Source organism: Chiloscyllium punctatum, chromosome 2 (assembly GCF_047496795.1).
Source record: "Chiloscyllium punctatum isolate Juve2018m chromosome 2, sChiPun1.3, whole genome shotgun sequence".
In the NCBI taxonomy this organism is placed as follows: Eukaryota; Metazoa; Chordata; class Chondrichthyes; order Orectolobiformes; family Hemiscylliidae; genus Chiloscyllium; species Chiloscyllium punctatum.
The window spans coordinates 72,141,364-72,155,920 of NC_092740.1; the positions used below are offsets into that span (position 1 = coordinate 72,141,364).

At 39.0% G+C, this 14,557-nt stretch overlaps 1 protein-coding gene across 7 annotated transcripts in view; it reads left to right on the forward strand.

Annotated features, from left to right (window-relative positions):
• ythdc2 (YTH domain containing 2) overlaps positions 1-7,468 on the forward strand; it is a 153,289-nt gene extending 145,821 nt beyond the window's left edge. For 6 of the 7 annotated variants that reach the window (XM_072583916.1, XM_072583906.1, XM_072583933.1 and 3 more), the window contains exon 31: positions 6,575-7,468. In XM_072583916.1, coding sequence (XP_072440017.1) covers positions 6,575-6,622 — 48 coding nt within the window. In that variant the 3' untranslated portion in view covers positions 6,623-7,468. Of the gene's footprint in view, positions 1-5,047 lie in introns of all 7 variants that reach the window. The other variant, XM_072583964.1, reaches the window with a different exon arrangement.
• Positions 7,469-14,557: the final 7,089 nt, after the last annotated feature.

Consider the following 14,557-nt stretch of genomic DNA (forward strand, 5'->3'; position numbering starts at 1 on the left):
TTTCTAAATAATGTATTGCTTAAATGTTAAGAGTTTCTGACTCAACAGCCCTTTCAGGCAGTGCATTTCAGACACCTAGCACTGGGTGAAAAAAAATTGTCCTCAAATGTCCTTTTTGTCTTCCCCCTCTTAGCTTAAATCTATGCTTTAGTTATTGCACCTCTTATAAGATTCTTATTTCCTCTTTGCAATTTACCATCCTGCCTATTCTTGTGTCAACTGTAGATTTGGCTACCGAGCCTTCTATCCATGTATCTAAGTTGTTAATGTAGATTGTAAGTAGATGGGGTCCAAGGACCAAACTCTGTGACACCCCACTAGTTACAACTTACCATCCAGACAAAAAAAAATCCTGACTCTGTCTTCTGTCTATCAGCCAGTCATCTATCCAAGTTAATTAATTATCCCTAATCCCATACAATCCAACCTTATGAATTAACCTTTTGTGTGGCAACTTCTCAAATGTCTTCTGGACGTGTGGATATGTTACATCTACAGGATCAGCATTATCCCCTTTGCTTGTTACATCTTTGACGATCTCTAGCAAATTAGTCAAATATGATTTGCCCTTCATAAAACCATGCTGACTCTGTCTCTGGATAGGTTTTTGACTTTCCAAATGTCCTGATACTGCTTCCTTAATAATTGATTCTAACATTTTCCCATAGCTGATGTTAAACTAACTGGTCTATAATTTCCCACATTTTTGCCTCCCTCCCTTTTTGAATAAGAGCATTACATTAACATTTTTCCAATCTACTGGAATCTATCCCATGTTCAGAGAATTTTTGGGATGTTGTGACCAATGGATCCAGTATCTCTTGGAAAATCTCCATTTTCTTTTAATACTGTACGATGTAGACATCAGGCTTGGCAGACTTCTCTGCCCTTAATCCTAATAGTTTACTGAGTACCTTCTCCCTATTGATGTTGATTGTTCTAAGTTCTACCCTTTCTATAGCCTCACGGTCCTATTGTCCTTCACCGTGAAAACTGAGGCAAAAATATTGATTTAGCATCTCTGCCATTTCAGTGTTCCCCTCTACTAACTCTTCAGTTTCATCTTCCAAGGGACCAACGTTCACCTTAGTGACACTCTTCCCTATTATATACCTATCGAAGCTTTTGCTATCCTTTTTGATATTTTGGGCTAGTTTTCTTTCATAATTTCCTTTAGCTCTTTTTATTAATATTTTAGTATCCCTTTGTTTATGTTTGAAAGTTTCCCAGTATTCCAGCATGCCTCTAGCCTTTGCATTATGATATACTTTATTTTTTGACTTTATGTTGTCCTTGATCACCTTGTTTAGCCATGTCACTTTTTTAACCACCCTCCCCCCACCCCTTCTTTACCATCTTTCTTCCTCACTTAGTTGTGAGAAATTGAGTAGCTCCTTAAACATCTGCCACTGCTCATTCTGTCTTTTAGTTTTCCTGACCAATCTATTTGGGCCAAATATGTCTTCATGCCAATGTAATTTCCTTTGTTAACTTCAGAACACTACTATTGTAGTGTAACCTCTCTGCTGTAGTATTATGTGCCTCAACCAGCAAAGGCAAGTATTTCATATGCCTTCTAAACAACCTTATCTCAGTGGTTAGGGACAGCATGTTGGCTCAGTGGTTAGCACTGCTGCCTCACAGCGCCAAAGACCTGGGTTCGATTCCAGCCTCAGGTGACTGTCAGCGTGGCATTTACACATTTTCCCCATGTCTGCATGAGTTGTTCTGGGTGCTCTGGTTTCCTCCCACAATCCAAAGATGTGCAAGTAGGTGAATTGGCTGTGCAAAATTTCCCATAGTATTGGGAGATGTGAAGGTCAGGTGCATTAGTCAGGGGAGATGTAGAGTAATAGAGTAGGAGAATGGGTCTGGGTGGGATACCCTTCAGAGGGTCGGTATGGACTTGTTGGGCCAAATGGCCTGTTTCCACACTGTAGAGATTCTATGAATTTATCTCTCTGCCCTGCTGTCTTCGGTGATCCATGGATATGAACACCAAGGTCCGACTGATCTTCAGATACTTTCCATGGTCTGACCATTCATATAGTAATCTCCCCACGTGCATTACCTCACATTTTTCCTGATTGAATTCCATTTGCCACTGCTCTGCCCAGTTTGTTGACCTTGTCCTGTATTTTACAGCTGTCTCCTCATTACTCCTATATATTCTTGTATTATTCACAAGCCTCTTAATCGTACCTCTTACTTGTAAGTTCAAATCATTAATATACACCATAACCAACAAGAGTACCAGCACCAAGGCATGTGGAATCCCACTGGAAACAAACTTCCAGTCACACAAACATCCCTCTACGATCACCTTCTGCATCCGGCCTCTCAGCTAAACTTGGATACAACCTGCTGCAATGTCTTGGATATCATACTTCGTTGGTTAGTTTGCCATAAGCAACCTTATTAAAAGCCATGCTACCCCCATGTAGACCACATCAAATACTATGAATTCATCAGCACCACTTCACCTTTATGTTCTTTGAAATCAGAGTTCCCTAGCCCTCATCCCACCCGTTGTCTTTACAGGAACATATTTGCCCTCGCCATTACCTCATTGAATGCTTCTCGTTGCTATGACACTGTACCTTATGCAAGTATCTGCATCCAGTCCACTTGGCCATCTTAGCTGAGTAAAATTAGCCTTTCCCTAGTTCAGAACTTATATTTCTGCACTATCCTTACCCTTTCTCATGACTATCCTAATGGTCTTTATCTCCAAAATGATCCCCAACTTATACACCTTCTACCTTCTTTGACTTATTTATGAATATTAGGACCAGAACTGACCCTAGTTTGTTGGACTTTCAATGTACTCGCTAAAGATTCTTCTGGACACTGTTTACTGCTATAATTGAAAATATTGTACTCCCCTCCATCTCATCTGAAGACAAAAAAAAAACGAAGCGTATTGACCTGCCTATCCTGTCTCAGCCAAGTCTCAGTCATGGCTATGATATCATAATCCTATGTGCCTATCTGTGCCCACACCTGGTTTATCTTATTCCTCAAGCTCTTAACATCCTGCCCACACCTGTTGATGATGCAATTTCCCTCAATTCCTGCTTGTAAATTTTCTTTTGGAAGACAATATATAGCAGAACAACATTGCACCAACATTCTGTAATAAAGTTCCTATTTTTCTGCCTGTAGGTCTCAAAAATATTACTGTGCTGATATGAAATATAAGAAACAATTGCAGTAGAACACAAATTTTTTCTCCATGTGATTTCAAGCTCCAGACTCATAGTGTAATTTTGCAGTTGACTAATTATCATTGCTAAACATCACAAGTTTTAGAAGTCAAATACTACTTCTCTATCTCTCCAAAAGATGCTGAACTTAGGAGTTTTCAATTATGGCAGCCTTGCATTACCTTCCTCAAGTGTCCATCCTTAATGAAAATCAGCAGGTGACGAAACAGATCAAGAGAATACTTCGCTGCCAAGCCTAGTGTGACCTCACTACTTGTCGACAAGTGCTTCTAGCAGAGATAATGATCAAGTTCAGGAACCTTGACCCCAGCTGATTTTCTTCACTTCCCTCTCGTAGGTTCCCCCAGGGCAATTGTGTAGGAGTACAACATCATCAGTTATTGAAGAAAATTAAAGCTAGTCTGTATCAGCCTGCAGTGTACAAATTAAGAGAAGTTGTGTTCGATTTACAATGCTGTGGTCAAGCTACATCTTGATTACTTGATCCAATTCTGATCACTAATAAACAAGTGACACCTTTCACTCATAGATGTAGTCCTTTGAATTGTGATCTGTTTTGCGGCTTTTCTGCTCACTAAATTGTGAAGAAGAATTGAGAATATTTGTGTTTCTCAGCTTTTCAATTAATCAACTGAGAAAGCAACTTATAGAAGCAGATTTTGAAAAAAGGTAAATCACATTAAGTTATGTTACTAGGTCTAGCAAAAAGCAAATTTTAAAAAAGCTTTCACTTTATGGCCACTATAGGTGAAGAAGTGACCCTGCTGCTCTGACTAAAATCTGAAACCTCGGCACAGCATGGAAGTTGAATTTGGGACTTTACTGAATAGATACCATTGAAATATTAATTGAGAAACTTGACAAGCTACTAGAGACGTTTAATTGCTATTTTTCCATTGTCGCAGTCAGAATTTCAGTATTTTCTTACTACCCACGATCATTGTATTGTTAATGTGTATGTTTTTTCCCCATTGAATGATCGTCTCATTGTAATATCGCAAAAGTAAGCTTTTTCTGTTTAAAACATTTCAGAAAGTTATTTGTTATTTCACGTATCTCCCAGATGGTTCAACAATGAGTTGATGGTTTAACTAGACGTAAAACTTTGAAAAAGCAGGCTGTTCTTAATAAGATGTATGGCTTCTTGAATTTCCAAGAGCCCGTGTTTTATGTCAATTTGAAGTTGAAACAGGTGAGGGGAGGGGGTGGGGGTGGGGGTGGGGGTGGTCCGTTTCCCACTTGCACAGTATTAGTGTTATTGCCTTAGCTTCTTGGTTGACTTGTAACTGGTTTGGTGGATTCTTTGTAAGCGTCCTTTGCTGATTTTTAAAAATAACAGAAAATATGGTGGTTTCTTCATGTGACCTCCAGCAATTGAAAGTCACTTTCTAAATGAGTTGGGTGCTAAGGTTAGTTCAAAATCCTGTCTTGTGGCATTCATATCTTAAAAGCTGGGGCCAGTCAAGACCTTTTGTATTTGAATGACACATTAAATTTGAAATTACACTTCTGAATGTTTTTCAAAGTCAACATCTGTCTAGACAAAAACAAATAGCTGGAGAAACTCAGCAGGTCTGGTAGCATCTGTGGGGAGGAAACAGTTAACGCTTCAGCCCAATGATCCTCCTTCAGATTCCAATTGAAAAATAATGTAACTTTACAAGTTAAAATAAAACATCTCTATTGGTAGAATTCCTCATGAAATTGAAATTTTATCCCTAATCTATTGTTAATTAACCAATTAAAAATTGCACCAGTATGTATTTGGATTATCTTGCCATTGTGACCTGCAATTACTAATCTATTTTTCCTCCTTTCAGTCTTAGATTTAATCTGTTCCATGTAGTCCATTTTACAACAACTGTGGAAACTGCATCTACTGCCTAGTTTATTTTGCTAAACTGAAGATGCACAGGAGTGCAAATCCAGCTTACTCTGCATAGAATTTTGTAAACATTAAACATCATTCAGACCAAGTTATGCTTAAAACTGATACGTGATTGATTATTGAGATATGGTGGAAGATGGAAACAGAATCTGTTTAATATTTGTGAGCTTGTCTGATAAGAAAACTAGTTAAATCTTGTTGAACTGTTATGTTGCTGTTTCTGAACTGTGAAGAAATAGTTTCCACTGCATTTGATTTCAGACTGAGTATGTGAAAGAGACAGTGTATTTTCCCCTAGGCTACCTGAAGCACACCATTTGGAAATAACCTTTTCTCTGCCAGAAATGTTTTATGTTTAAAAAAAGACTTACTGATTACATTAACATACTTTGAGAAAATTCAGTAGAACTGCAATGACGATTGATATTATTTTTGACCTCTTAAATGTTACTGGTTCTTATTTAGAAGAAAATCCATCAAACATGTCTTCACTATAGCAGTCAAATTAAATCGTCAGACAGGTTTTGAATTGCCTTTACTGTATAGCATACATTCACCTGCCCAGTTCACTTTATTGTGACTGAATTTTCCAGTAAAACTGTACCAAGTTAAAAGTACCTGGAACATATTGTTTAAACTGATTATAATACATACACAGATCACAACCCTGTGGGCAGGATTCTGAGTATTACAGCAGAAAACACTTTGAAACAGTTGTGCCAAGATGGTACATAATTGATATTACTGGTTTATTTTGACCCAAGGAACCAGTAAAAAGTGAATCAGAATTTTTAGGTATTATCTCAAAAGTATAAGAGCATTGCTAGCTAAAACTGGTGGCCATGTTGAAACTTGTATAGCTGTTAAATGGATTGTGTTTAAGCTTTGCACAGAAAAAAACTTCCTTTTCAGCCTCAAAAGCTTTGAACTTGCAAGAAATCGTAAAAACAACAGTAGTGTTCAATCATTATGTTGTCTGAAGTTTATTGTTGGTCGTAATGCAACTTAGTTTAATGGTTACTAGCCTCATTCTTAACCTTTAGGTTTACATCTATATCTGGTAGACTGAACTACTCAGCACTTTGAGGCATGTGGTAAAAGTTAAAATATAAACTAGTAATGTATTTATTATGTTGTACACAATGTAGTGTATTTTTGGTGGGAAATGAATAAGGTGATTCTTCATATATCAATGTCAGTGGGGACATTTCTCATTGCTTTGTGACAAATTCCTCAAGTCAAACCTCTTCAATAAAATATTTCTTAGATTAATTTTATGATCCAGCCTAAATGCTTGAGCTTTAGCAAAGCAGTCATGAAGAACCAAATTCTACATGGAGTTTAGTTGTAGGTGAACAGTCATTTAAAGAAAGCTTGAGCTGTTTTGATTTGTTGTATTTCACCTTAATTTCCTCAGAACTGAGGATAAAATTTCTACACTTGACTCTTGATTTTGCAGTTTGACTTTTTGCATCACCAAGCTGCCATCTGTATTGCTGTGAACTGATTCACCAAGCCTGGAGTTGGATTCATCAACAATCATTTTTGATATGTAGAATATAACTGCATCAAGGAAAGTAACAGCAAGTTCTCAACTTCATTAGTTGCTGAATGGGGTTATATAGATCCATACAAGGAAGCAAATATAACTTACTCACGACTCCTACCAGTTGGTTTGTCTGGAATTTACAGCGACTTTAGAAGGAGCTTGCTAGTCTGACATTGCAGAGCTAAACAATATGATTGATTCAAGTATCAAGCTTTCATCTGTTTGTGATGGCTAATAAGGATCATAAAACCAAATGCGATCGGGCAGTCTCAGTACAAAGGACTGGAGACAGATGATTAGCACTGTTCAATTTTGGAAGATATGGGGAAATAGAAATGTCTGTAGCAAGAAATGCACTTAAGCTCAGTCATGCTTCAATCTTCATATTAGGACTATATTTGATCAGAGTCTTGATGTTGTCACTCTGCTCAAAGGAACAGTCTTTCATTTTCAGCAGTTGTCCATCTCTTGGTAAATGCAAAAGTTACAAAATTTGTGTAAATGCTCTGATATAAGGACCATCTGTTTGCATTGTTGGGCAGAAAACCTTGTGACAAAATCTTCGTTACCAAATTATTTTTGAAAAAAATCTTACAGTAAATATCACACCAGTAGTTGATTGTACTGACTGACACATAATACATGATTTATTCCCAAAGATTTAGCTGTCTTGCATACATTTTGACTTCAGCTGATTGACATTTACATTGGAGAAAAAGATATTATTTCTCGTACAAATTGTATCTTTGCATGTGCAGTTGATTTTTTTATTTTTGATGTTTGACAATGACATTTTTAATTAAGGAGGATAATTGAAAGAATAAACTATTTTGTGTCTACATTATTGTGCAGTAATCAGTCTGTTTTGTTGAAATTTTAATCGATTGACACTTAACAATTGTAAATTACTTTTTGTATAAATTCCTACAAAATACTAGATTTCTTTTAAAATGGTTTTAATCAGAATTATTTTATGCCATTTAAGTTTGGGTAGTGTGCTACAACATGGTTGGTTGAAGGGCCTTTGTATTCATGTACACCACAAAGGGCCTATGCCACACCCTAAATTAGACACTACGTTCAATCAATTCTCTCTTCAAAACCTACAAATGTTTTGGGCAACTGTTCCTCCACTGCTGACCACACCATCCATGCATTGTCTCTAAATCTAATGACCACCTCCCCTCTCACCACAGTTAACTTCAGTTTTTAACTCTGTAGTTGCAATAACATGGATTTTCAGTCATTTGCTAGGATGAGTGTGCTTGAAAGTTTCAATCCTGAAGAGATGGGCTGGCAGCCACGCTGTCAAATCTGATGCAAATTTTAAAGTGGGCAGAGGAATTCTGAAGCCTCCATGCTAACAGTTAATTGCTAGTTGAGCTTATGAACAGAGTCCAGAGGAGCAAGTCTTAAATTTTCAGTTGACTGGCACAAGAAACATGCAGTGTTGGAGTGCAGCAGGAATGGATTCAGTGATGGGGCATCAGGACTTGTGGATCCACTGATCAACTCATTTGAGGGGGAGATTAACACAACTATACAACAGGGCGGCACGGTGCCTCAGTGCTGCTGCCCCACAGCGCCAGGGACCCAGGTTCCATTCCAAACTTGGGTGACTGTTTGGAGTTTACACACTCTCCCCGTGTCTGCATGGGTTTCCTCCAGGTGCTCTGGTTTCCTCCCACAATCCAAAGGTGTGCAGGTCAGATGAATTGGCCATTCTAAATTGCCCATAGCATTAGTTAGAGGGAAATGGGTCTGGGTGGGTTACTGTTCGGAGGGTCGCCGTGGACTTGTTGGGCTGAAGGGCTGTTTCCACACTGTAGGTAATCTAAAACAGAGTTGCCACTGCTGTAGCTGAAAGTTGTGTATTTGTCAACAGTGCTAGTAGTCTTGACTGGCAGCAGGTTGCTGACATCACGTGGGGAGCAGAGGCTGGCAGAGGACACTCTGCTGAACAAACGAGCACCAGCTGAAGGGGAGGCAGGGACGGACAAACACATTGTCCACCAGCGATTGACAGAGCATCAGTGATGTAGGAGGTTGTATTTATTTTGTAAATTGTTCTTCGGCATTTGTGCTCTGGTCCACAATGCTTTGAGGCCCCTTCGAAACCATAGGAGTCTCTTAACCGTATAGCTCACTGCTGTCCTGAATTTTTATTCTGTCGTTTCCAGAATCAGCTGCAGACTTGTTGCATCTCGCAATTGGCAGCTAATCACAACAGAGAGGTTTAAATTACCTACTTCTTAGACTGGGGTCTCCATCTATTTCAAGAACAAGGACTCCTCCACAGCCAGTGACCATGTCTCAGCAGGGGACTGAAGTTTATGATTCAATTATGTATTCTATACGTGGACAGATGGAAATTGTGGTTGTTGGGTTAGGAGTTGTGCTTTTGTAATGTATCTCTCTAAATGCTTAAAATAAATGCAAACAGATACATGTAAAGATAGGTGCCACTCCAATTTTCACTTATTGACTTCTAGAATTTAAAATGATAGAGGATGGATTTCTAAAGGTGAAGATTAGAAGTTAAGGAAAATAAATTCAAATTTAAAACTACAATTACAGTAGCAATGAATACTTAAAAAGTGTTCTACTGGAAGTCTCGTACAAAGCAAATCAATATACAGCAAATTTGCTTATAGTACAGGGGACTTATTACTGATGCATTAGTTATGCTCATGCAAAAACTCTGAAAACAGGGTAAGTAAATAGCTTCCCATTAGATTAAAAAAGTGATGGGTTTACCTGCACAAGTTGTCGTTTGCTACAGCTATGGTAATATATATGGGACTTTGGTTCTTCCTGCTTAAAGGAAATGCTGTTCTTTTCAAACTTCTGCTCAATCCTACATTTTGTGGATTTTAAAATGAGGTAACACTGAATAATGTGGGGGTGGTGGCTTGGGGGAGGAGGTCACTAACCTTTCAGTAATCACTTTCTCGGGCTGGAAGTAAATATACTACAGTACGTAATCATCCAGTTGCAATGAGATTCAACTATAATGCAGTCTCATTTCTTGGACTCCAACACCCACATTATATCAGGCATCCACTTCCTTTCATGGTTATAAAGGGCCATAATAGAAATAGCTTATGCCACATTTTTCAGCAGCAAAGTTTAGTCTTTCTGCAATGGTCCTTAGTAAAGACAAAGGTTATTATATCCAAAATTATGGATAGGGAGTGGATCTGAGACATCAAATTTTCTGATTGATAGGGGAACCTGCTAGAGATGAGTTCAGAGATGTGACAAAATAGAAATCATGACAGTGAAGACTGCAGCTGAAAATCTTTTCAGCAATAGGTTCTGAAATGATTAATGAGGTGCCTGATGAAATGCTGCATAAAGCATTGTTTAATCAACAGCAAGTTGACCATTGCACTGAGCTGGTAGTTCAAGAACTTCAACCAGTGGAATGCTTCATATTATACCCAATAAATCCATTGTCAACATCACAAATAAGTCTTTTGGGCTGTATGATAATCTCCCTGCTAGTGAGGTTGTTACTATGAGTTCAATTGTTTTTGCAGGTTTGCATACATAGAGATGAATTTCCATTAAGACTGCGGCCTTCGAGAAAATTGAGAGGCTGAGGCACATTTAAGACCATCTGAGAGAAGCTAAGTCAAAAGATTTAGCATATTATATCAGGAAGGGTGAATGAAATATAATAGTGATTTTTGTTTTGTAACATAGCACACATGAAACTTGTCAGTGAAACTGTTAAGATTAATTTCTCAATCAGAATTAATTAGAAAATCTCAGACTTTGAGAGGTTGATAGAAATAAGAGAGGCACCTTCGACCTCCATGAGGTACAAAGTCATGAGGGCCAGAATCTAGAAGATTAAGGGCTGGACAACAATAATGTAAGTGATCGTGACACACAAGGTAGAATTATAATTTTCACAGATTATTTACCTAGAGTAGATAAAATCTACTTGGATGATATAAACTTCAGCAAGGTTTAGTATTACAAAAACAATGGGCTACATTGACAAGCGAGTTTAGCTATTGATTGAATGTTGGGATGAAAAATGGAGAGTAAGAAAGTGCAGTGCAGGTGCCATCACCTGATGAAGGAGCAGCTATCTGAAAGCTTGTGATTTCAAATAAACCTGTTGGACTATAACTTGCAGCCATGTAAGTTCCAACTTTGAACTTATTTTCTTGCTGAACAATTTCTCTTAACTCACCTGAATTCCTTGCTTTGCCAGAACATTTGTAGGATATATGAAGCATTGTTTCTGTCCTACTCAGGAGCCCTTTTATGGATTTTTTTTTCTTTTCTGGCACAAAGAAGCTGACTGTATTGGTGGCATCAACAGTGCTATTAAGCACCAGCTCAGCAATAACCTGCTCACTGACACCTAGTTTGGGTTCAGTAGGGCCACTCAGCTCCTGACCTCATTACAGCCTTAATTCAAATGTGGACAAAAGAACAGAATTCCAAAAGTGAGGTGAGAGTGATAGACCTTGCCATCAAGGATGCATTCGACTGAGTACAACATCAAGGAGCCCTGGCAAAACTGGAATCAATAGAATCACAGAGAACTCTCCATTGGTTGGAGTCATACCTGGTAGTTAGAAAAAATGATTGTGGTTGCTAGAGGTCAGTGATCTCATCGCCAGGATATTTCTGCAGGCATTCCTCTGGGTAGTGTCCTTGGTTCAATCATCATCAGCTACTTTATCAATGACCTTCCCCTCATCATAAGGTCAGAGTAGGGATGATCGCCATTGACTGAATAACGTTCAGCACTATTTGTGATTCAGATACTGAAGCAGGCCATGTTCAAATGCAACAAGATCTGAACAATATCCAAGTTGGAGGTAACACATGGCAAATATCATTTGTGCCACAGACGTGCCAGGCAATGACCGTCTGCAACAGAAGTGAATATGTCCATCACATTTCTCATTCAATAGCATCACCATCATTGAATCTTCCATTATCAATATCCTGGGGGTTATCATTGACCAGAAGCTGAATTGGGTTAGTTACATAAATACAGTGACTACAAGAGAATGTTAGAGTCTAGGAAACTTGCACTAAGTAACTCACCTCCTCACTACCCAAAACTTTTACACCACCTACAAGGTACAAGACAAAAGTCAGGGATGAGATGGAGTACTCCCCACTTGTCTGGATGAGTGCAGTTCAAACAACATTCAAGAAGCTTGATACAGGACTAAGCAGTGTGTTTGATTGGCACCATTCCACAAACAAACATTCTGACAACCAGCAATGTTCATTAGAACACTTTTTAATGCTCGTACTTACAAATGCAATCCCACAAAGGGGTGTAATTTAAAGATCCAATATATGAATGTATATTGACGACAAGATTTACAGCAGAAGTTCATCAAAAATTCATAGCACCTTCCAAACACATGCCTACTTCTATCTAGATAGACAAGGGCATGTTGGAACATCACCCTCTACAAGTTCCCTCCAAACCATTCACCATCCTGACTTGGAGATATATCACTGTTCCTTTACTGTCATTGGGCCAAAATCCTGGAATTCCCTCCTTAATGCCATTGTGGGTCAACCTATAGTAAATAGACTGCAGCGGATCAAGAAGGGCAGCTAGGGAATGGAAATAAATGCTGGCGCAGCTAGTGACACCCATGTTCTGTGAATAAAGTCTCCAAATATCTGCCAATTTAATTTGAAGTAATAAAAGTAAATAAAAGCATTACCCATGTGCAATTTTCATAGGCTTAAATGTTAAGATTTCTCCTGGTTTGGTTTTTTGCTGAGCCAACTTTGGAATCCTGATAAGAGATCTTTCAGTTCAGAGTGTCCCCGACTTACAAACTCTCATTCTTATGAATGCGATCCTGTAGAGTGTTGCAATTTTAAAGACACAGCAAACAAACTTCCCCTGTACTTACATAAAGTTCCTTTATATTGTTCTGCATTGTGTTCTACTTGCGTATAAATCGACATAAATATTGCATGAAACAGACTCTTTTGTCCATATTGGGCACACTGATCATATTCCCAAACTAAACTAGTCCCTTGCCTGCATTTGGCCCTTATTCCGCCAAACCGTTCCTATTCATGTACAGTACTTATCCAAATGACTCTTAAATGTTGTACCTGTACCTGAATCCACTACTTCCTCTGCAGTTCATTCCGCACATGAACTCTGTGCAAAAAAGTTGTCATTCATGTCCTTTTTAAAAACTTTCTCCACTCACTTTAAAAATGTCCCCTGGTTTTGAAATCAAAACCTTGGAGAAAGGACCCTTGCTATTCATCTTACTGATGCCCCTCATGATCTTATAAACCTCTGTAAGGTCACCCGAAACCTCCTATGCTCGGTGAAAAATATCCCAGCCTATCTAGTCTCCCCCAATAACTCAAACCCTCCATTCCAGGCAACTTTCTAGTAAATCTTTTCTGAACCCTCTCCAATTTAATAATATCCTTTGTACAGCAGGATGACCAGAACTGTACACAGTACTCCAAAACAACCACAATATAATATGCCAATTCATACTCAAAAACAAGATCAGAAGCTGCTGCCAGCATTTGTGAAGAGATATCAGTTAACATTTCAGGTCCAGTGACCTTTCCTCAGAACTGATGGGAGCTAGGAAAAGGTTGTTTTTTATGCAGAAGTAGGGTAGGGGGAAGGTGGAACAAGTAAACGATTGGTGGAGATAGAGAGAAGAACATTTGGACAGACAAATGAGTAGATAATGGTCAGGCTCTGAGAATGAAAAGCTACTCATAGGGGCCATTCCCTTGTCTCTGTTTCAGGTTTGCTGCAGTTTCCCAGCGAAGCTCATTTGGGAACGCTACAGCTTTCTGGTTTCTGTATCAAATTCAACAATTTTAGGGCTTGAGGCACCTTACCTCTAGGAGGAGAAAGTGAGGACTGCAGATGTTGGAGATCAGAGTCGAGAGTGGGGTGCTGGAAAAGCAGAGCAGGTCAGGCAGCATCTGAGGAGCAGGAGAATCGACGTTTCGGGCATAAGCCCTTCATTAGGAACCATTCCTGATGAAGAGCTTATGCCCGAAACGTCGATTCTCCTGTTCCTTAGATGCTACCTGACCTGCTCTGCTTTTCCAGCACCAAATCATCGATGCACCTGACCTCAACCCCCCACACACCAGGCCTTGTTATCTGCCAGTACACACTACCCATTGTTAGCCATTAATTGTCTCCATCAGTAGCTATTCATTCTCCTAGTAGGAGGCTGGAGGAACACAGCAAACCAGACAGCATCTGGAGGTGGAGAAGTCAATGTTTCAGGTGTAATCCTTCTCCCAGGCTAATTGTTATCTACTCCTTTGTCTGTCCAACTATCCTCCTCTCTCTTTGGGCTCTATCCCCACTTATGATATAGTCCTTTCCCTTTCCTCCACCCTATCTTCCACATAAAAAAAAACCTTTTCCTACCTACCATCAGTTCTGAGGAGGAGTCATTGGACCTGAAATGTTAACTCTGATTTCTCTCCACAGATGCTGCCAGACCTGCTGAATATTTCCAGCAATTTCTGTTGTTTCTGATTTCCAGCATCCACAGTTCTCTCAGTTCCTATATTCAAAGATCTATCTGATGAAGGCAAGCATGCTAAGTGACTTCTTAACCACCCTGGCTATATGTGAGGCAAATATTAAACACTTATGCACCTGAACCCCTAGGTCTCTCTGTTCTACAACACTGCCCAGGACCCTACTGTTAACTGTATAAGACCTAGTCTGGTTTGTTTCACCAAAATGCAATATCTCACATTTATTCATATTAATCTCCATCTGCCAGTTCTTGGCTCATTGACACAATTGATCAAGATCTCTTTGTAATCAGATAACCTTCTTCATTGTCCACTATACCATGAATTTTAGTGTTATCTGCAAACTTA